Source organism: Drosophila tropicalis, unplaced genomic scaffold, assembly GCF_018151085.1.
Source record: "Drosophila tropicalis isolate 14030-0801.00 unplaced genomic scaffold, ASM1815108v1 contig_158, whole genome shotgun sequence".
NCBI classification, from domain to species: Eukaryota; Metazoa; Arthropoda; class Insecta; order Diptera; family Drosophilidae; genus Drosophila; species Drosophila tropicalis.
In genome coordinates this window covers 404,541-425,894 of record NW_027172602.1, presented here as the reverse complement: position 1 = coordinate 425,894, position 21,354 = coordinate 404,541, and the positions used below count along the sequence as shown (strand labels likewise).

General features: G+C 37.8%; 1 protein-coding gene across 1 annotated transcript in view; it reads right to left on the bottom strand.

Annotated features, from left to right (window-relative positions):
• Window positions 1–341: 341 nt before the first annotated feature.
• The window catches only part of CARPB (Carbonic anhydrase-related protein B), a 45,571-nt gene continuing 24,558 nt past the window's right edge, over window positions 342–21,354 (bottom strand). Inside the window, exons 3-9 of the mRNA XM_068303081.1 lie at window positions 16,525–16,575; window positions 12,862–12,998; window positions 12,582–12,794; window positions 4,701–4,796; window positions 4,349–4,570; window positions 724–907; window positions 342–637 (exon numbers count right to left, since the gene is read on the bottom strand). Of these exons, the coding sequence (XP_068159182.1) occupies window positions 615–637; window positions 724–907; window positions 4,349–4,570; window positions 4,701–4,796; window positions 12,582–12,794; window positions 12,862–12,998; window positions 16,525–16,575 (926 nt within the window). The 3' untranslated portion in view covers window positions 342–614. The remainder of the gene's footprint in view (window positions 638–723; window positions 908–4,348; window positions 4,571–4,700; window positions 4,797–12,581; window positions 12,795–12,861; window positions 12,999–16,524; window positions 16,576–21,354) is intronic.

Sequence of the window (21,354 nt, the reverse complement as noted above, 5' to 3'; positions counted from 1 at the left end):
TTTCAGATATCTCTCAAACGAGATAGAGCTTCAATTCAATCAATCGGACAATGTTCAAAGATCTTTTGCAAGGGTATATTCATTTCGGTTTGCCAAAATTGTAATTTTGCTATTCATTTTATTCACTTGTATTTTTAATTATTATTATTTTTTTTTTCTTTATCTCACCTATTATAATGTACAATATGTTATGGCTATTAATTGTGCTTAATCCTAGGCAAAAAAAAAAAAAAAATTAATAACAACACACACACACACAACGCCAACACATTCACACAGACTCATACATTAGATGTGAATCAATTTCATTTTGATTCGAAGAAAAAAATCACATTAAATGCTACGTTTTCTTAGGTAGGTTGTTCTAATTATTTCATGATTTCTTTACTCTTTACTTTATTCCTTTTACTTTGACTTTCTTAATGTGTTCGATTTTTTGTTGTTTGCCATTTTCTAATCGCCTTGTAGTTGATATATTTGTGTGGTTTTCGTAAATTTTGCTGTATATATGTTTAGTGGAAGCTCCTGTTGCGCACACCGCACACTACTTACGTCATAAACGTCTTACGTTACGTTACGTTGTTACGTTCTTAAGTTATGTGGTGCATTGACTTCTAGTTCTGTTTCCAACTGGTCGCTGAAAGTAAAAGAATAAAAAATGTATTCACAAAATTGGAGTAGAATTGATAACGTTTCGTTTGTGTTTAAGCGTTAATCACTTACCTTTGTAGTAGACCTCCCGATACATGGTGGGGCAGGCGGCTTTGCCGTTTGTTTTCGTCGTTTTAAAGTCAATATTTGTGCGAATGGGCCGATGTAATAGCGGCTGTGGTGGCCGATAATTATTACCCAGCGGTGCTTTCGGATGATCGGGACTGCCTTGCATAAGACGGCGCAGGGCGTGTAACTGCAACGAGAATGTAAACCACAACATTAACAGCAACAAAAAATAATAATAATAATATAAACAAGGTAAATGAAATTATGAATTTTATGATGATGAAAGTTCCCGTTTCCGAAAATGGACCCCAAAAATTACTGCTATGTCAACGGTTTTTTGTTAGCATGTTTTCGTTATCTCAGGCTCTGCCCATTTGCCAAATAACAATTTAGCACCACCCACAGTATTCAAACACCACACCACACCACGCCCACTCCACCACAGCACACCGTGCCACACTGGTGGCTGAAAAGGTTTCATGTGCGGTATCGCGGTTCTTAATATGCCTTGAGTGGCATTTAGTGTTGCATACTTTTTTGGCCGGCGACATATCACCACACTGACATATCCCACACGTGCACAACTTAATTTACACTTGAGCGGACACACACACACTCACACACACACACACAAACTGATGGAGAAGATTTGAAGGGGGATTGCTGCCAGTTAACCCACACTCCCGCCCCCAATCAACATCAACCAAGCCAGGCCAATGTTGTCGTGAAAAGCGCTTTCTGACGGAAGTCAATTGATAAACAGATTGAGTAGATTAAGTGTTATTGACTCGATGTTGATGGTGATGCTGCTGCCGATGATAGTGTTGTTGTTGCTGCTGTTGTATGTGTGTGTGTTGTAGTTGGTTTACTTTTAACCAATTTTTGACGCTTCCTTGTCAACTTCTCTTGTGTCTGTGCTTATTTTTAGGATTAGCAATTTAGCACAAGCATGATTTTGTCTCTGAAGGGCTTTATGAAAAAACATTCGATAAAAATTGATTGATAATTATGCTGAACGTCTTAGAAAACGGACTTATCTACATCTAAACTCATCCACTAGCCCCGGTCAAGTGTCTCATTGTCCCATTAAATGAACTTAAGCCTTAAAGGCAAAAAAAATAGAATAGAAGAAGCCACATTTTTTGAAATGAGGCGATAAAAACTATCTAATTTTCAGAGTTGTGCTGTTAAGCATTAGCATTACTTTTTTAAAACCATTAAAAAAAATAAATTCTAATGAAATCTGTTGTCATTAGCATTGAAAATGAACACTTTTCGTTTGGCATTGAACACTGAGAATGAAAATACAATTTCTTTAACATTATAATTACAAAAAACTAAGAACAAAATTTTATTTTTGTTAAATTGGAAAAATTCAGAAACAATTACTAAAAATACCGATAAATTAACAAAAAAAATATTCAAAAATAAGGAAAAATAAGACAAAATTAAGAATTTTTTTTAATTATTTATATTTTTCCTTAAGTTTTAAAATTATTTTTGCTAATTTTTTAATTTTTTTCTAATATTTGTTAATTTTTCCTAATTTTTTGCTAATTTTTTTTATATTTTCCTAAATTTTGTTAATTTTTCTTAATTTATTGTTATTTTTTTGTAATTTTTTAAATTTTTGTTAAATTTTTGTTAGGTTTTTCTAACTTTCTAAACTTTTTTGTAAATTTTTCGTTAATTTTTTTCTAATTTTAAAATTTTTTTCTTAATTTTTGTTAATTTTTTATTAATTTTTTAATTTTTTGTAAGTTTTTGTTAATTTTTTAAAATATTTTCTTAATTTTTGTTAATTTTTTATTCGTTTGTTTTAATATTTTAAAAATTTTTTGTTAATTTTTTTAATTTTTTTGCTAATTTTTTCTAATTTTTTGTAAATTTTGTAAATTTTCTTAAATTTTTTGTTAATTTTTTCTAATTTTTGGGATTTTTTGTTAATTTATGTTAATTTTTTGTAATTTGTTTGTCCATTTTTTTTTCCTAATTTTTCGAAATATTTAAATTTTTCTTAATTTGTTCTTTATTTTTTTCTAATTTTTTATGAATTTTTTCTAGTTAAAAAAAAAAAACAATTTTAATTGTGTGTTAAAAATTTATATCGAATTTTTATAACAGTAAAAATTATAATTTACTCACTTGATGACCTTCCGAAAGTGCGACCTCACTGAGCAATGCAGTTCCAACAACTGATGCGTCCCCCCTCAGTTGCAGCTTCTTTTATAGGCGCAGCAATGGCAAAGAGGGAGAGAAGTGCTCTCCCACTAAACTGCACTGTCACTCACACACTCAGTTGCTGATCGGGAGAACTGTGTGCATTTGAGCGGGCAAGAATCGATCACATGCTGAGCACCTCTCGCGCTCTGTCTGTCACTACCCACACAATACACACACACACATGCACTAACACCGCTCACGTTTTGCCCGCTCAAGTGTACGCACACTTAGCGAAAGCAGTTCTCCACATCCTAGCTTTCCGCCATTCTGGCCACGTAACCTACTTTTCATTTTCATTTGTTTTTTTTTCGCTTTCTTGATGGCTTTTTTTCTTTTTGTATTTTGTTGTGTGTTTGGTTTGACTGATGGCCATCTAATGTTTATAAATTAGTATGTATGTATGCCCGTTGTCTGGATCTCTCTGTTTTATTAGCTAATTTCATTTAAGTTTTAAATTAAGTTGCAACAAAGTGGCAAGTAACCATAACTCAAAGCAAAAGAAAAAACAAAAACGAACACGAAAAAAAAATGGTTGGAAAAAATTTAACGCAAATGTTTATTAAGTGCAGTGCTGTAATAAAGACGCCAACATGCATGGGAGAAGAGGTGCTGCAAGGTGATGGAAGGAGGGGGTAAGGGCCGGGTGGTTGGTGGTGGCATGATGGCCAGCGGCGTACGTGTAAACAATGTAAACAGTGAGAAAGATAGAAATGGTTGTGGTGGTAAGGTGAGGTAAAACTGAAGAAAGAGTGGGGGAACACATAGGTACACACACGGTTGTTGCATTTATGTAGCTCCTCTGCCTCTCCCTTTCCCTCTCTCTCTCTCTCTCTCTCTCTCTCACTCACTTTCTCACTGGTTGGTGTCTCTGGCTGAGACCAAAAACCGTGGCAGACTCATAAAAACTTCAACAAGCTCAATGGCACCCATGGGCACATGATTACAACTTGTGGCAGCGCCATAGAGGACCACCCAGACTGAAGCATGGACTAGGACCAGCAGCAGAGCCAGCGCCAGAGCCATAGCCAGAACATTGCCAGACAGCGAGACGGCAATGTAATTTAGTGGCTGCATGTCAACAGAGCGAGGGCTGGGGCGAAGGATATAAGGGGCAACTGCACCTTGCTGGCAAAACATAATTTACCAAATTAAAGTAACACCGCCACAGAGAGAGAGAGAGAGAGGGAAGACAGCGAAGAGATAGCGATATGACCAAAGAACGAGAGACCAAGAGAATTGGTGAGAAAGAGACACCGATTGAGACAGGAAGCTGAGGGTGACATGAACTAAAATTGCAATTAACCCATTAATGTTCACTATTACACTGAAAGAAATGCATACACTGTCATCATTGATCCGCCCAAAGACTAATATTAATCTGTCGCTAATATCATGCCCTACTCACCTGTTGTTTTGTTATATAGATGGGCTTATTCAAAACCACCCAGGTAACCGTCTCATGGCAAGCGGGCGCTGTGGTTGACCCGTCATAGGTCATATAGTGATCCGTATCCGGCAATAGACCTCGTATCGATAGACGCTTAACGAACGCCTCATCGCCGCCATATCGAATACGTTCCAATTGGTCTGTCAGCATTCGCAGCTCGGGATTGGAAAGATCGCCCAACTGTGGCATACAAAAAACGAACAAAAATATTGTTAAAAAGAATCCTCATTCTCCTCGACTTGAAGAAAATCAATTTCATCGTGTTTCAACATTTATCTGTCTTTTTTTTCTTTTTTTTTTGGTTGGTTACCTGCAGCAATATGGATACGCCTACAATGCCCTGGGCACGATTCAGGGCATCGGAGAAATTTGCATACAACTGTGAATTGTAGCCAAATATTTGTATCTGCAAAAAGGAAGGAGAAGAGAAGGAGATGATAATAAAAAATGAGAGGCGAAGAGAAAGTTTCATAGTGAATAAAAAGTAGAAGAAGTTAACGTAAAGGATGAGGGAAAAACTATTTCTTCTCCTTTTTTTTGAAGAGTTTTTTGTTTTATTCTCTCTCCCATTTTTGGGTTTTTACCACCTCCCGCACATATTCCTAGAGCTAGAGTTGTTTGCCTTTGTGGCCAAACTTTATTGTTGCTCAATTTAAGCCCAAATGCACACAAAAGCCGGCGACACAACCGACTAACACACACACACACACACACGAAAACAGTAGGCGTGGCTGAACAAGAAAACGAAGAGTAAACGAGGAAGGAAAGGAAGATGGAAGCCATAAGAGTTGGTCAGTTGTGAGATGGACCATGGGCAAAAGCTTTCGCCTTGTTTCGCATAAATTGCCACAAAATAATCCCAACTATCAACAAAATGCAGACAAATACAAATACATGAAAGCAAACACACACACACACACACACACACTAAGACACACACATAGACAGGGACATGGTGAGGCGAGATCAAGTAACGTAACAACAAATATTTTGCTTTTAGGCAAACATGGAAGAAAATAGGAAAGCACTGCGAGGCAGGCAGCCAAATGAGGGAGGGGGGTGGAATGGGAATGTGGTAGAAACACACACTTCCACACACACACTCACACAGAGATGACCAAGTATAAATGTGCATTTGCACTTTTGTTTCATGTCGGCAGGCAAAACGCCTTCAGACGAAGAAGAAGAGCGCAATACCACAAAATGAATAGCAAGCAATTGGCCAACGAGGTGCGTTCGAGAAGATCATACTTATATTCGATTTGTTTGCCTTTCGAGTGGACTATATCTTAATTCTGAATATCTTAAGAGAAGAATAGTCAAAGCACTTAGATTAGATTAGAAAGTGATTTCTAATCAATGCTACTAAACAATATACATATGAATATATTTGTTGTCACCCTCGCAACAAGCGTTTACATGTGTATGTGTGTTTGGATTTTGTTGGATTTTGGTATAGGATATGCGTGTGTGTGTATGTGTGTGGTATATGAAGTGTGCAGTGCATTCCTATGGTGAAGAAAATGAGAGAACAAAATGGGAATAGAGAGAGAGAGAGAATTCTGCAGACAATAGTCCAAATAATAAAAATAATAGTAATAATAATAAAAGCAAAAGAAGCTGTGAAAAGCCGAGGCCGACCACATTTGCTGGTGAATAGTGGGCGGTGGGCGTGGCACGCCTACACATGAGTCAGAGCAGTTAATCGTTGCTCAGTTTCAGTTCCTCGCAAACTTTTTTCTCGTTTTCTCTTCCAAAAAAAAGGACAAAAACCCAGAATAAAGAGACATGAACGAGATAACAGCTGAGCGAGATAGAGACAGCCGAAGGATAGAGACGGATAGACTGCATTTAAATATTAAAAAACTACATACTGCAATTTTAATGCATACTCAGTAAAGCAAATAAAATTTAAATTAAATTACAATGCTTGAAAACTTAAAAAAGAAATGCCAAAAGGGAGAGAGAGAGAGACAGAGAAAGATTGTGGTTTCTAGAAATGTAGAAAATTTAAATTATACAATTAATCTTTAAGCCAGCAAGTGTTGAATTCCCTTACAAATTGTTGTCACTGTCCAGCAAAATTGTTCATTAAATTTATAAAAAAAATGAAGATTATTATAAATTTAAAAAAATTCGAATCTAAATTTGCTCTTTATGTGGAAATTTCTCATGGAAATTTCTTAATGAATTTTCTTTAGAAAAATAATAAATGAATTAAAGTAATTATGAAAATTTTAGGCAAAAACATTTTGCATTAAATTTATAAATAGTTTGTAATGCTAAATAAAGCCAGCTTAAAGTATTTAAATATAAATAAACAAAACAATGTTAGGGAGATGAGATAGTTAGAGTGATTAAAACATAACGGTAAGCCATCCACTTGGCATACACCATTTACCTTTGATTGTTCAGGCTGTGTGTTTGTGTGTGCGTAAAAAATTATACAATATTTAACCACAAACTAAAATGTTATATTTCCGTTTCATTAAACAGCAAAAGCGTGTGGCAGCAAATAAACATGGCCAACAACAAGAGTTAGTACCAGCAAATAGTCGGACAGCCCAACAAGCAAAGGGTGGGTATGGAAAGAGAGGAGTGGAGGAGTGGTAAGAGTGGGGGCTGAAAGTAAGTACTTGGATTGCCGTCGTTGTGGGCGGGGAGCATGGGGCGACAGTGCTTTGTCTGTCTATCTGTCTGCGTCTGTCCGACTGTTTATTTGGTTTGGGAAGGAGGCCGCATACACAAAGCGAGGACCTGGCATATTTCTTGCCACAAACACACACACACACACACACATGGATAGAGGCACAGGCACTGGCAACTTAATCAGATCAATTACACATGTTTTCACTGCATGGATTCCAAACCCATATACCCCAACCCCAAGCCATTGCCCAGACCCAGACCAAGAGCCAGGCGTAGACTGGTGGAAAAGGCAAAAGCTACCAATGCGGTGCCAGCTGCAAACTTTGCCTTGGCTTGACTTGGCCGGGCTTAGGCTATTGTTCGCTCTTCCCCTCGTATGTCTGCCCTTCAACCCATCAGCACACACAAAATCTGTGACCATGGGCAGCAAAGGATACATTTCAATCAAATTTCTCTTCTAAGAAATTCCAATTCCAATATGGCATGGAATATTAAATCAAACCAAACTATTTTAGTTAATGACTGATTTTCTTTCCTCTTTCTTATCGTAAAGTCAACGAGTAATGAATATTTTTGAATAAGCTTATGTTTGCTGTTGTTTACCACTGTGCAATGTCCTGGGTCTGCGCGTGTGTTTTTCAGCTGGTTGACTTGGCTTTCGTGTTGCACTGTCCGGCACGTTAACGTTGGCTTGGCATGACCAATCGTCCAGCCGGGGCTAAATACTATAGCTCCTCACTAGGGCCGAGAACATGGCCTCATGTCAACACTTTGCCGCCTAGACCTACATTCCCCTTGCTGACTAACACACACAGCACTTGGCCCCATACAAAACGGCCCACAGTCCGTTGCCATTTTAACATTCTCTCAAGCTCCAGTTGCCGCTTACTCTGTCAGTTTTCTGGACAAATGAAGCAAATTAGCTTAACAGCGCACTGGGGGAACATTGTGAAACTTGCACACACTCAAACATACACACACACACACACATTGTCTCTAGTCCTTCTTAGGTTGCTCTCGCTCTCTCTCTCTCTTTGTCTCTGTCTCTGTCTCTTTATGCACTTGTAGTACTTTGCTTCCTAATTATGCACTGCACCAACAGAAGAAGCAAAACTTAAGTACTCAGATGAATACAACACGCACACATAGGCCATAAGAGATAGAAGCCTATATTCAAACCAAAACACTTGTTTTACAATCCAACTGACTTTTGGCCAAAGACAATACGAAGTTCTTCCTTTAGCGGAAATATAGGCTTTTCATTCAATAGGAACAAACGTCAGAACATTTATCCTAGACTGAATGAACAATGAAAGATCTAAACCCTTTTTCCAGGGGGTCTTCGAGGGGGTTCAGACTGTGCACTAATCACACTATAAAAGGCCAACTTTTCTTTTGTTTTATTAGACATCTTTCGATTGGATCCCTAGACAGTCAAAGGATTCTCAAAAACTATAATGATCTTTCAACATTTCCTTATCCTTTTAACTAATTAGATATAAGACATTCTTAAAGGATATTTTATGGCTAACAAAAATTTATCCCCACTGCCTATTACCTTTAAATTTATTCAATTTCGTAGAGTTTTAAAGTATTAAATAAAAAAAACTCGAACAAATTTAACTTGATGAAAAAACAGCAAAAGCTAAGTAGCACACAAAATGAGGCTAAAATAGAAGAAGTAGTCGAAATATTTAACTGAATCTCATTAACAGCAAATATTTTCACTCTCTGTGTTTGTGTCTGTGTCTGTACAGATTCATTTGTATATTTAAGTACTTCATGGTTAACGCGTAAATTAATGGTTAAGCCATCGTCGGTTGGTCTCGTTGCCAGTTTTGGGTTTTGGGTTGTCATGGCTGGTGGATGGATGGTAACCACAAATGGGAGTTGGTATCAGTGCAAAAGGGGAAGTCCAAGGTAAAAGACTTTGCAGTCCATTAAGTACTAGCACGTACTGAAACTAGAGATGAGACGGAGACAGAGCGGAGAGAACCTCGACCACTCTTACGTTATCAGATACGCGTTTGGAAAGAAAAAACAAAAAAAAACAAGAATCCAATTATAATTAATATCATAAAACCTTTTTCTCCCAACAAAAAATTGATTATTTAGGCTTAATAGATAATTGGTTGAACTGAAAGAATATTAAAGAGTCTCGATTAAAACACATGTTTATTTTGAGAGAGATTGCTGGAAAATCTCAGAGGAAAACAAACATTTTTAATTGCGCTCTGCAGAGCAAAAAACTATCGTGTTTAATGTAAGGACTTTGCATCTCTAGAGAAAAGGGTTCATCCTTTGGCATGTCTAATTCGATCCCACTATGCAAAAATGATTCAATTTTAGCCACAAGACAAGTGCTAAATTACCACGAACAAAAAAAAAAAACGAAAAAGCCGAAACAAATCAAAATCGAACGTCTGGGATATACTGCATGGATTTTCTCTCAAGACGTTTTCTAAGCATCAGCCCACTTTCTAGCAGCACTCATCAGGTGTGGCATCCAATGACAACGACATCTGAAATCCGAGACATTGGGCGGCTGACTGGCTGACTGGCTGTCTCTGCCTTGGCTGGCTGCAATTTTGTACGGATTTTGCAAGGATTAATTAAAATTGCCAATTACGAATTCATTAAGGCGGATCAAATTTTTGGCCATAGAAGGGCAAAGAGACAGAGCACAACTAAAGAGAGAGAGAGAGAGAGAGAGGAAGAAGGAAAAACAGAGAAATGAACAAACAAATAAAAAAAAACAATTGTATAGCAGTTAAAGTTGTAAAGGCTAAAAGTAATTTAACCAAAATGCATGGCATACTTTGTGGCGCATCATCATCTTGAAGGCAGCGCCAGGCGAGTTTCTAATTAATTTGCGTTGACATTGGTGGCAGCAGTCAACAGTCAGCAGTCGCCTCAGTCATGACTTGTGACTCAAACAGTCCGACAGACCAAACTGCAACTGCAACTGCAACTGCAATTGCAACGGCAACTGCTGACAAGCAACAGATTTATAACGTTATTTGTTTGCTTGTTGTCGCCACTTTTCTCGTTGTTGCAAGTTGGCGTCGGCTTGGCTTACATTTGATTGCCTCCTTTTTGTTTTCTTTTTATTTTTTTTTTTTTTGGTGAAGAAAATGGAAAGAAAAAAACAATAGCTCCGTATGGCGCCAACAAGACAGCGAATGGCAAATGGAAATGGAAATGAAAATGAAAATACCAAATACAAAACGAAAAGAAAACTCTCATAGTAGGTCACTAGAAGGCAATTGCTTTTCATCTATGAAAAACTTTTACAAAACAAACTAACTGTGATATGAATGATTATGAAGTACTTAAAAAACCAGGTCCAAGCAGGACCTAGCTGCCTTGCCAAACTGAAACTATTGCTTGTGTTCAACTAAATAAAGAACCCTTTTGGTAGTGAATCACTGTCATAAACTTGTCCATGCATTCGAGAGGGCATTTCGATGATGGATTTCTGGCCCTTATCAAAGGTCATGACAGGGAGAAGAATTATTGATTCTCAGCACTTTGAGTGCAACTTGCAACTGAAGCCACAAAGCAGTTGACATTATTTGAAAATATGAGTTAATTAAAAATGGACATTTACTAATTACACACAAATGAAGGAACGGAACTAACACTAGCCACTATACTGTTGACTTCAGGGATGGGGCAGAAGCAGCAGCAGGATCAGACTTGGGTGGAAGGTGAAGGGTTTGTGCTCTGCTACAAAATGCCAACCATTAATTGTGAATTTCGCTAAACGTAAGAGAAAAAAGCGGAAACAAAACGATTTACTTGTTTATTTACCCTTCCTGCTAAAGGAATATTTACATTTCGCTTGCTCCTGTTTTTTAATAAACTCCTGGCAAATCAACTCAAGCGAACGACTCATGTGCGAGTCGAGTTCTCTGAACTTGACATCAAAATGAACAAAGCAACAAAATAGTATGAAAACACACAAAAAAACAAGAGCCAAAGAGAACAGAAAGAAAAAAAAAAACGCTGACTAAATCATATTTGCCAAACAACAAACAAGGACTTGCTTTCTAAAAACAAAGAGGAACCATGCATGTGTACATTGTGTGTCGGGCTAAATAAAGCGAATAGCAAGGAAATCATGGAGAAAATGGTCGACCAAGATACTCTTCATAAATGAGAGAGAGAGAGAGAGAGAAAAAGACACAAGGTGTCGCCCTGGCCAAATGCCGCTTGATGCCAAAATAATAAGTACAACAAATTGTACACTTGAAAAAAACAAAATGAGCAACACAAGAGAAGTATAAAACCATCATAAATATTCACTTTCGAAACGAATTTGGAAAGTTTTCAAATAGAAATCAATCAAAACTAGTCTTACTTATCACAATTTCTCAATAACGAGATCGTGACCATATATATCCTTCGAATTGATAAGAATCAATCAACTGAATTCCTATTCCTATCCTACATTTCATTGGACTAGTTGCTACCTTAATCATATACTTAGTCAAACATTTTAAACTGAAATCGTTTAGAAATCGCAAAGTAGAAAGACTTTCGTGAATATTTAAGAATTATTTTCTTATTCCCGATCCAAACAAGGTTTATTATGAAACTGAGTTAAATCTTATCTTATCTTCACATAGAATTTTTATAGGAATTATTAACAGATACTCTGACTGAAATTCAATCCTATAGTTTTCCCTTTTATTATTCTTTGAATTTTTTTTTTAAGAAAAGAAAATTTCAACTTGGTGAAAGCTGATGACGACATTTCAGGGCCAACTTTTGAGTCAACGACTTCTTTTCTTTTGTGTGTGTTTTTTCTCTCACTCTCTCTCTCTCTCTCTCGTTCTACTTGTGTTCCTTGGGGTCCTTGGTGGGCGTCCTGCTGGCGTTGCTTTAAACAGCAAAAAGGCAACCAAACGGAGAGGGGGGTTGGGGGAAAATATGGCAAGAAACAAGAAGTTTACTATGAACGGTGGAATGAGGTTTATGCGACTTTGCGACAAATCGACATTTGCTACGTTAAATGCTGATCAAATACACTTCCGCTCGTTTATCTGTGTAAATATTTGAGCAGGCAGAGCTAACAAGTTTACAACAATGCGATGGATAAATGACGAGAACAGGGCAGAGGGCAATGAGAGAGATGAGAATGAATTGAGAGAGACAGAGATAGAGAGAGATAGAGAATGAAAAAGAATAAAGTCTTGTTGAAAATGCCATGAAGGGAGAAGGACAACGGGCGACAAACTTGACACTCTTACTCTTCGTTCACACAATTGAATTGTTAAAGAGGGCCACACAAATCTGTTGACAGACAACAGCCAAAATGGAGCCAGACATATACACCCACCCACACATAAGAGGAACAAAAAAAAAAAACAACACACGCACTGAATAAATAGAATATTGTGTGCCCAAATGGCATTCACAAGTGTCAAAATGTCTAATGCTAAATTTAGGCACCCACTCGGACAGTAAACTAATTGAAATTGACATTGGGTAGGATGTGGGGAGTGGCATGTGGGCAGAGAGTGTGTAGTGAACTCACCTCAGCTGGGAATGTATAACCCTCCACACTGTGCTCCGAGCCAAACTGATCGTTCAGTCCATAATGCATATGTATCTCATGGAAACGATACCGATACGATAATGGTCCGCCAGATATATTAACCGGCGTCTGATTGCCATCGTAATTGGCCACTGTATCATTGCCAGCGGTGAAGATGACGCTGTGACCCGTGTTGCTAATTAGGCCACTTATCTAAAATCCAAACAAAATAACAATCAGTCAACGATCAATTGTAGATCAACTTACTTTAAGTACTTACCCTGTGTTTATCAATGTGCATGGGTCGTAAATTTGGGTCGAAGAGTAAACGCTGTGGTTCCAAATTCACTGGCGATTGGCGACGTCCCTTATTGCATAGCGACCATTCTGGATTGATGAGACCCCAAAAGGCAGGACCTGGAACGGAGGCAAGGGAAGAATACAACAACAGAGCACAACAATTAGACAGACGAAAATGCAAAAACTCTGGGCACAAGTTCATTAGCTCGTATACGTTCAAACAATTTACAATTTAGTTGCACTTTTCCCCATCTGGCAAATGTTATTGCTTGTTTTTTTCTTCTTCTAGTTTTCCTTCAAGTATCTCCACGCTTCTACGGTCCAATGGCCAGCCAAGATTTATGAACAATTTTTCGCCACAAACTATGCAAAAAGTTATTTTTTGCAGTTGTTGCAGTTATTGTTCCATTCGAAACGAGGTGCAAAAACTTTTCACAAACTGGTATAACTGGCCAAAAGGCTTACAACCAAACCATCCAATGAGAAAATAGAACCATTAAAGTTTAGTGATGAGCATAAAGTATTCCAGAATATTTTGGAATCTTTTGAATCATTCATACGTGAAAGAACACAAAAGTGTGCACTTCAAAATGTAAGCATAAAACTAGAGAAAACTATTAGCCATATAATATTCAAATATTATAGTTGGTCGTCTCCTTTTCAACTGTTTGGGTTATTAATACGAAATTTTCTTTCATTATCTCTCTATTGGTTGCGATGACTATCCAATTTCCGGAATTCGGTCAATCAAATGACACTTTCTCATCTCTAGTTAAGTGGAAAACCAGAAAATTTTAGAAAAGCTGCAAAGGTGTTGACCCATGTTGGTTGTGTTTGTCTGGTTATTTCTGGGGTTTTTTTGGTTTTTTCTTCTGTCCATTTGATTTTGACCATGGCCACAAAGCCAAAGCCAAATCCAAAATCCAAAATCAAAAGGCTCTGACGGTTTTAATTTTGTGCGGTTTCGCAAATAGAAAAGAAGCGATGTGGATGTCGGACAGTCATGATGGGGGCTGCTAATGCTGATGCAGGATAGTTGATGGTTGGATTGGGTAGGGTAAAGTTTGGTTGGGTGAATTTTGCTCTACTTCTAACTGCCTGTGGCTTCCCCTTGCCTTGCCTTGCCTCTTTGCCAAACTAAAACTTAATTTATGGCAATTTGAAATTAAGTCAAAATCTCAACTCTTGCAAAAAATATTGTTTGATAGTGCAGAGAATTCGTATTTAAAGTAAATTTCTTTACTCTATTACTATATTTTTATCTCTCTACCCTAACAATGAGAGCGATGAGAGGATAAATGAATGCAAAGTCTGCAAAAGAGTTGAGAGTCTCTAGAGGAATAGCAAACTGACTGTGATTGATCTTGATGATCTACATTAATAAATGATAATAAGATGAACAGATTTCTTCTGCATACTAATAACTTTTAGATTAGAGTCCTCTTTGTCCATAGATGCTGGATATGACGACAGAGTAGAGTAAAATAGAAATGAAAGAAAATCTCTCATCTCTGTGGCAAGAGAATCGAATTTAGCTCACCATAAAGACGCGTTTGCTGCTCAACACGTTTTAGTTAGCCCATGAAGTGGAGAAGGACGGGATGGCCTGGAATACATACATATTGATGAGGCGGGGGCGGGGGTGGTGGGGTAGGATGAGGTTGCTAAAGCCGCAATCAAAAGCTTCAATCATAGATATGCCACGTACACGCGTTTAAACGATTGTTGACCCCAGCAAAAGAGATGGGTTTTAGCCATCTCTTTTGGCCGCTCCTCGTTTTCGCGTACATTCATCTCTTCTCCTCTGCGGTATCATGCAGCTCCAAGGAAATGTCTATCGAGTCAATGAGGCAATTGCCAAACGATTTTAGCAGCCATTAACAACATTAGTGGCTGGCTGACTAGGTGGCTGGGTGCGCCTTAAGGTATGCAACACGCTTCGCTTGGTTACATTTCGCCCTTTAGCCATGTTGTTTTTGTTGTGTCTGTGTGTGTGAGTGTGTGTTTGGTTCGTTACCTTTTTTTTTTTTGGCTCGTTGCGAGTGTAAATCACATTAAACAAGTGGCACGAACTGAAACTGCAACTGCGGCTCTAGAGAGAAATGTTCAGTTGCCTCCTCCCATTTCGCTTTCTCTTAGTTTCTTTCTCTCTCATACACTCTCTCTCTCTCCCCTCCTCTCTCTCTGTCTCTCTCTTCTTCTCTATCTATCTTTCAGTGTATGTTTTTATCGCATATATGCAATGCGCTTATGCAAATTTATTTATGCCAAAAGAGACACAAAGTTTGCCTGGATTTTCGGTTGCAATTTGTTGACAACACGTGTTACAAGTCACTAGAGAATGCAAAAACCAACGAGAGAGAAAAAAAAACACTGAAACGAGTCCATGCACTATACGATTCAATTAAGCTGAGGAAACACAAATTGTGTGATTGTTTATGTAATTATTGATTAAATGCCATTTAATCGATAAATGATGTTCTTTTCCACCTACGAGGGTCAACTGGTAAGTTTATTAAGTCTGTGCACTGTGATAGAGTATTCAAACTTTTGTTTTCAAACTTTCCATTCTATTCTTATGCAGGTGTTTCTCATGCATTTGGCTTGCACTTTTGGTTGGCAAATGCAATTCAAAATTCAAAGCACTTGAACTTATTTATGCATTTGTCTTGGGCAAATGGCGTTGCCGTTGTCTCTAATGAGATTAAGAGAGATGGTTTCAAAAGGATAAAAAGAGAAAGCGAGAAAGGAAGAGAGAGAGAGAGAGAGAGAGAGAGGTTGGGAGTAGAAGATGGGTTTGCTTATCTAAGTCTGGTCTGCCTCTCTGTCTGGTCTCTTTTTGTTTTTCGTTTGTCTGGACTTAATCTCCATGGACCTACGACTTCGACTTGTGACACATTTGTGAACAAAATTTCATCCGTGCATTGGTTTGTGTAAACGTGTGTGTGCGTGTGCGTGTGTGTGTGCTTGGAAAAGTATTTTAGGTTCCACATTTTTGCCTTATCACGTTTCAGCGCCAGACAATGGCAAAAGGAAAGTTTCTTATGCCACATTTCCCAGTACCCCTCTCCACTTCCACTCCAAATGCCCTTTTCACGCCCCCCCTTTTTTTGGTTCCCTCAAGTATTGCCATACTTTGTCTGGCTTTTTCCATTTGACAGCTGCAAATCGGCTTCGCGTCTTCCAGTTACACGCTTTCCGAGAGCTTCGCTTTAGTCCGCCGAGAAAATCGTTTTACAGGCGGGCAAGAATGAAAGAAAGCAAAAAATAAAAAAAATAACCCGCTTGCAGGTGCATGCATCTGGCTTCTGTTTCACGCTCTCTCGCTTATGCGCTCTGCATCTTTTTCTCACTCACTTTTTAACGCCAAAAAGTATGCTAGGTTATTTAACGCGCAACTTTGTTGCAAGTGTGGCGCGTGCTGCTGCTTGTTGAAGTTTCGCTCGATGGTTATTGTTATTGTTGTCGCCTTACGTAGAGCTTTGATTAAATTTTACTTTGTTGTTATTTTCGTTTCTTGACATTTATGAAGAAACCAAAGGTACATACACACATAGGTGGGGGGGGGGTTACATATATAGAGATGTCTTTATATAACATACATATGTATGTATGTGTGCATTGTGCTTTATCTTATTCTTACCCGATATTCCATCGTATGTCCACCATTCCTCCCAACTGACTGCATGCAGAACTGTAAAGAAAACAACAAAAGAGATTGTTATGAACAATTCATAATATATTCTAAAATATTCTAATGACCTTCATCTCTAGGAAACGATCCCATGCCTTAAAAACAAAGAACCTTTTGGTTTCGTATTAAGAATCAGGTTCTTAAAAACAAAATGTGGATAAATATTGGAGACCATGAGGCGATTGTTCGACTCATTAATCGATTAGCGACTCAAATAATCCTTAGATTAACGTGTCATTACTAAGCATGGTTGTCTTTTGTTTTTTGGCTAATATCCACAAATACATGAAACAAGTGAAAGAGAAATAGCGAAAGAACTTAGCAACTTAGTACCGCCAACAACAGTAATAACAGCAACAACAACAGCAACAACAACTTGAACAATTTTCAGTGCATTGTCTGCACTATGCACTTGGACACACAAAAAGCATTGCCTGCTTGCAGGCGCAACTTGCACACACACACACACACCAAATACCACAGTCATTGTGCTTGACTTCATTTTCCTCTTTTCCATTACCCTGTAGCCTTAGTGTGTAGGATAGGGTACATTAAGGGAGTAATTGCCAACACTCTGATCATTACCAACAGCCGTTGCCTTCCACAGATGAGACCTGAGGGATTCCAGATCAAAGTGTTACCCCTGTTACGCCCTATGCTTCTTGACTGTGGAACTTGACTTTTTCTCTATTCATTCATTTATTATAGACAATCTTAAACTTGCTCGCAAATTAGTTAAGATTAGAAGCTTGAGAAGATTTTGATTGAAAATTATTCACTAGGTATGCAAGAATCGGCCATTTAATATCAAGTAACACAACTTTTTGCCTTGCACTCTCTCGAAATGATTTTTGCTTTTTAATTTTGTTTTTTTCGTTTTTTCTACTTCTGTATATTCTCTCGTTTTTCTTGCTTGGTTCTTGCCCTCCCCAAACGTTTTTCACTCTTTCGACTCGTGTTGTAAATTTACTTCCGTCACTTGTTAACTTTAACATTCATCGACACTTTTTGCCTTTGGCTTTTTGGGATTCGAACTACCAACTCCGCCTCCGTTGCCACCACCGCCACATCGGCCCCTGACCCGGTAGTACGCCCGCGAGGCTATGCTAGCTTTTGAAGCTGAAACACTTTGTTATTTTGACAGCCGACCAAAAAAAAAAAATAAAGAAGGAATAAAACGAGGGAAAAACTAGGTGGCAAAAAAGCGAAAACTTGGCGGGGGGAAAGCAGGCCAACGCCTTTAGGACTCAAATCAAAGTCAAGAAATGTTGAGTCATTAAAAGAGTTAGACTTGGCCACAAGAAATGCAATGGCTAATGCAATTCAGCCTTTACGGGTTATAGTACTTTGATCTGATATTGAATTTGAATTTCTAAGAACACGTTTTTAATCTAAAACATGAAAATTTCAATCTAAATATTTGTTTCACAAAATTCACTACTCAGTCTTAACATTCTTAACGTTATATCGATGCAGTACAAAGAAGACACATTAGTATTTGAAAGAATCTTTGCTTGAATCGATAAAAATATAATACTATCGGTACTTGATTCATTCTGTTGCATTTGCCCAGTGCAACATTGTATTTACACTTTCTTTTTAGCCATCGATTTTCAGAGGGAAAGGAAATGAAATTGCTGCAAAGAAGAAGCAATAATATCGGCAAAAATAATAATAATATCGCAAAGTCATGGGCAATGATTGAAATTAATGGATTTCTAAATGCTCAACGTCATTCTAAGTGCTCGACAAAAGCTTTCAACTAACCACCTCACCTTAACCCCTTTCTCGCCCATCGACAAATTGTTGCTCCACTGTTGAAAATATAAAAAAAAAAAACACGAGAAAGGAAAAAAAGGGAGAACACAAAAACAAAATATAAAAAAGCGTTCCGCGGTTACAGATTTACATGACCTCGCCTTTTGTTGCCGTTGCTCACTTCAAGTTTAATTTCATTTTAATGGTATTGTGGAAATCCATTGAGCTGCAACGAGAAACTGGAAAAACTGGGATCCTGACCCGACCATCCTCTCCATCCTCTTATTCTCGCATCCTCCTCCCATCTTTTCATCTCTCTACAGCGTAAAGCCATTAGCGTGGCCTGCATTCTGTCTGGCTAAAAATGGTGAATGAGTTGTGCAACATTTGTAAATTATTAGTACAAAGAACAAACAACAAATGCATTTTGTTTTCTGTTAAATAGTTTGTTAAGCGAAAAGTAATGAGATGGAGAGCAAAAGTTTTCAAATCGCTTGAAAAAACAAAGGCATAAATGCATTGGAAACTGTTTAATTTGTTCACCTGTACAGGGATCGATGGATCATGGATCAATGGAACGACTGATTCACTTTGGAATCAACAATCAGCTAAAAGAGTTCCCTCTAATGGGTCCTAAGAAAACCATCGAGATCAGACTCGAAGCATTATTTTAATATTGCAAGTGTATGATAAAACGGAATACACAATCAGATTATTATCCAGGTAGTTTATATTTCTTTAGAATATCCCAGAGAGTGAACTGTTTATGTAAGTGGTAATAGTTACTTAAGATTTGCATCATGACATAAGGAAAGTTGGGAAGACATGTGAATTGTTAACCAACACTGGAGACAAGAGGTAAGACTAGCATTTAAATAAACCCTACCTAAACATAAACATATACTAGCCTCTTAAGCACATTGTTCTTTATAGCTAAGACAAAGATCGCTTGCAAAACGATAATAAGTTTAGAGTCTAAGCCACGAGAACATGGCCAACTTAAACTAAAAGTAAATCTTACCTCTTTCCCACAACATTGTCTAATACATATATCATATTCCGTGACCAATCTTGTCCACTGTAAAAGTCAGTGGAGAAGCTTTCCTCCTTCTGTTTCTACTCTTTTTTCTTCTATTTGTTATAGTTTCTTTTTTTATATGTAGGTACAGATGTATTTATATCGGTAAGTTCTCTTATAAATATATATGTACCTATGTATATATATGTATTTTTTTGGTCCTTCTTTCATGGCTTCACGCAATCATAAAAGAGGCAACAAAATGTTGAACTAATTTGTATGGCTACATGAAGGTACGAGACTGAAATCAAATTGGAACGTCATGGCAGCCAGGTAACTTTAACTAAAGCCTGCATTTGGCTATCTTAAAAATGGTCACTCACCTGGTGTATGTGTGTGTGTGTGGGCTACCCCTTACAGCTTTGTGGTTTGCCGCTTTTGTGGCTGCTCCTTGTTGTGTTGTGTTGTGTTGTGTTGGTAAGCGCGCTCCTTTTAGTATTAATTACAAATGAAATTTTCTTATCATTTTCATTTCATTTTGTGTTGCCGTTGACAACTTTCTGTCTGCATGGATGTCTAGAGCATATCGGGCCACACCCCCCTGTCGCCATCTCACCGTCTCATTGGCGACCCCCACTCGAAAGCCAATAAGCAAAAATAGTTGTTGGCTAATTGTTGTTGGCCCCCCTCCGTTTATGGTTATTGGGGCTGCGTGCTAATTGTTCTGGTCCGTTAGTTCGTTTGGTCCTTGGCTTTTCCTCATGATTTTCAATTTCAATTTCGTTCTGCCACTTCTTTCTTGTTGTTCTGGCTTTGTCTCGCTGCCTCTGTTTCTTCCTGTGTTTTCTATTTCTTTGCTTGTTTACAATGCCGAGGGAAATTAATGGTGACACTTTAGTTGCGCTCAATTTTGTTTGCTTTACTTTATACTCGTTTGTTTTTGTTTTTGGTTTTTCTTTCTTTTCGATGTTTTCCTCACCCTGAAGTTTGCCTATATATATTCTTTTTTTCTTCTTTTGCTTTCTTCGTCATCGTCTTTTGTCTATTTAAAAATTTGTCCTATTTAATGTTGTATGTTCGACCCCGAAATACCCTGCAAGCAATTGAGTCCATTCGATTGATGGCTAAAAGAAGAATTATTGGACATTCGTTTGCCTTTCTAAAAATACGAATCGAAGATGAAAATTTAAAGAACCCAGTTAAAGATCAGATCAGGGAATTCATATATAATGAATTCACTGGCGATGTCAAACAATGATGGACTTTCTGTTACTTTATGGGCATAAAAGGGTATAAAAAAAGCATGTAAACATTTCTGACTCTTGCGTCCTGGCGCACCCAAAACAACAACAACAATGGCAACAAAAAGGACTCCGAAAAGGACTTGGTAAGGTGGCTGGAAAAAAGGATTGACGTGAGCATTTTAGTCACGCTGTCGCGGGTTCAATTTTTTTTTTTTTTTTTTTTGCCTCGTTTTTGCCATTTTAGCTGATTGTTTTCGTTGTTGTTGTTGTTGGTGTCGCCTAGTGGTATACATGCCATGTGAGGAAAGGACATCGGGACATCAGCTTTGCTTGCGGGTAACATAATATTTTGTTTATGTTTGCCTAACTTGATTATATCTATCACTATCATCATATATGATGATGTGTGTGTGTGTGTGTGTGTGTGTTGGCAGGGAGAGGGATAGGGAGGGTTATGAATGACAAAGCTCTTGTCATATGCAAATTTGCGTTGCCAACGCGCCAAGGAAATTAAACCTCCAGAGAAAGCAACGTAACAGATAGAAATGGAGATGGATAGCGAGTAAGACAGCCGAGAAAAAGGGCCCAAACTATGAAATTGAAATCAAAAATCAAAATGTGAACAATGAACTCAAAACGCCTAACCCATTCGACCAAATGGATGTTTCTATAACCTTTTAACTTTGTACACTCTCTTTATCAATACGATGGACAAATAAAATGTCAAGCAAAAATGTCTGGGTTTTGATATAAACATCT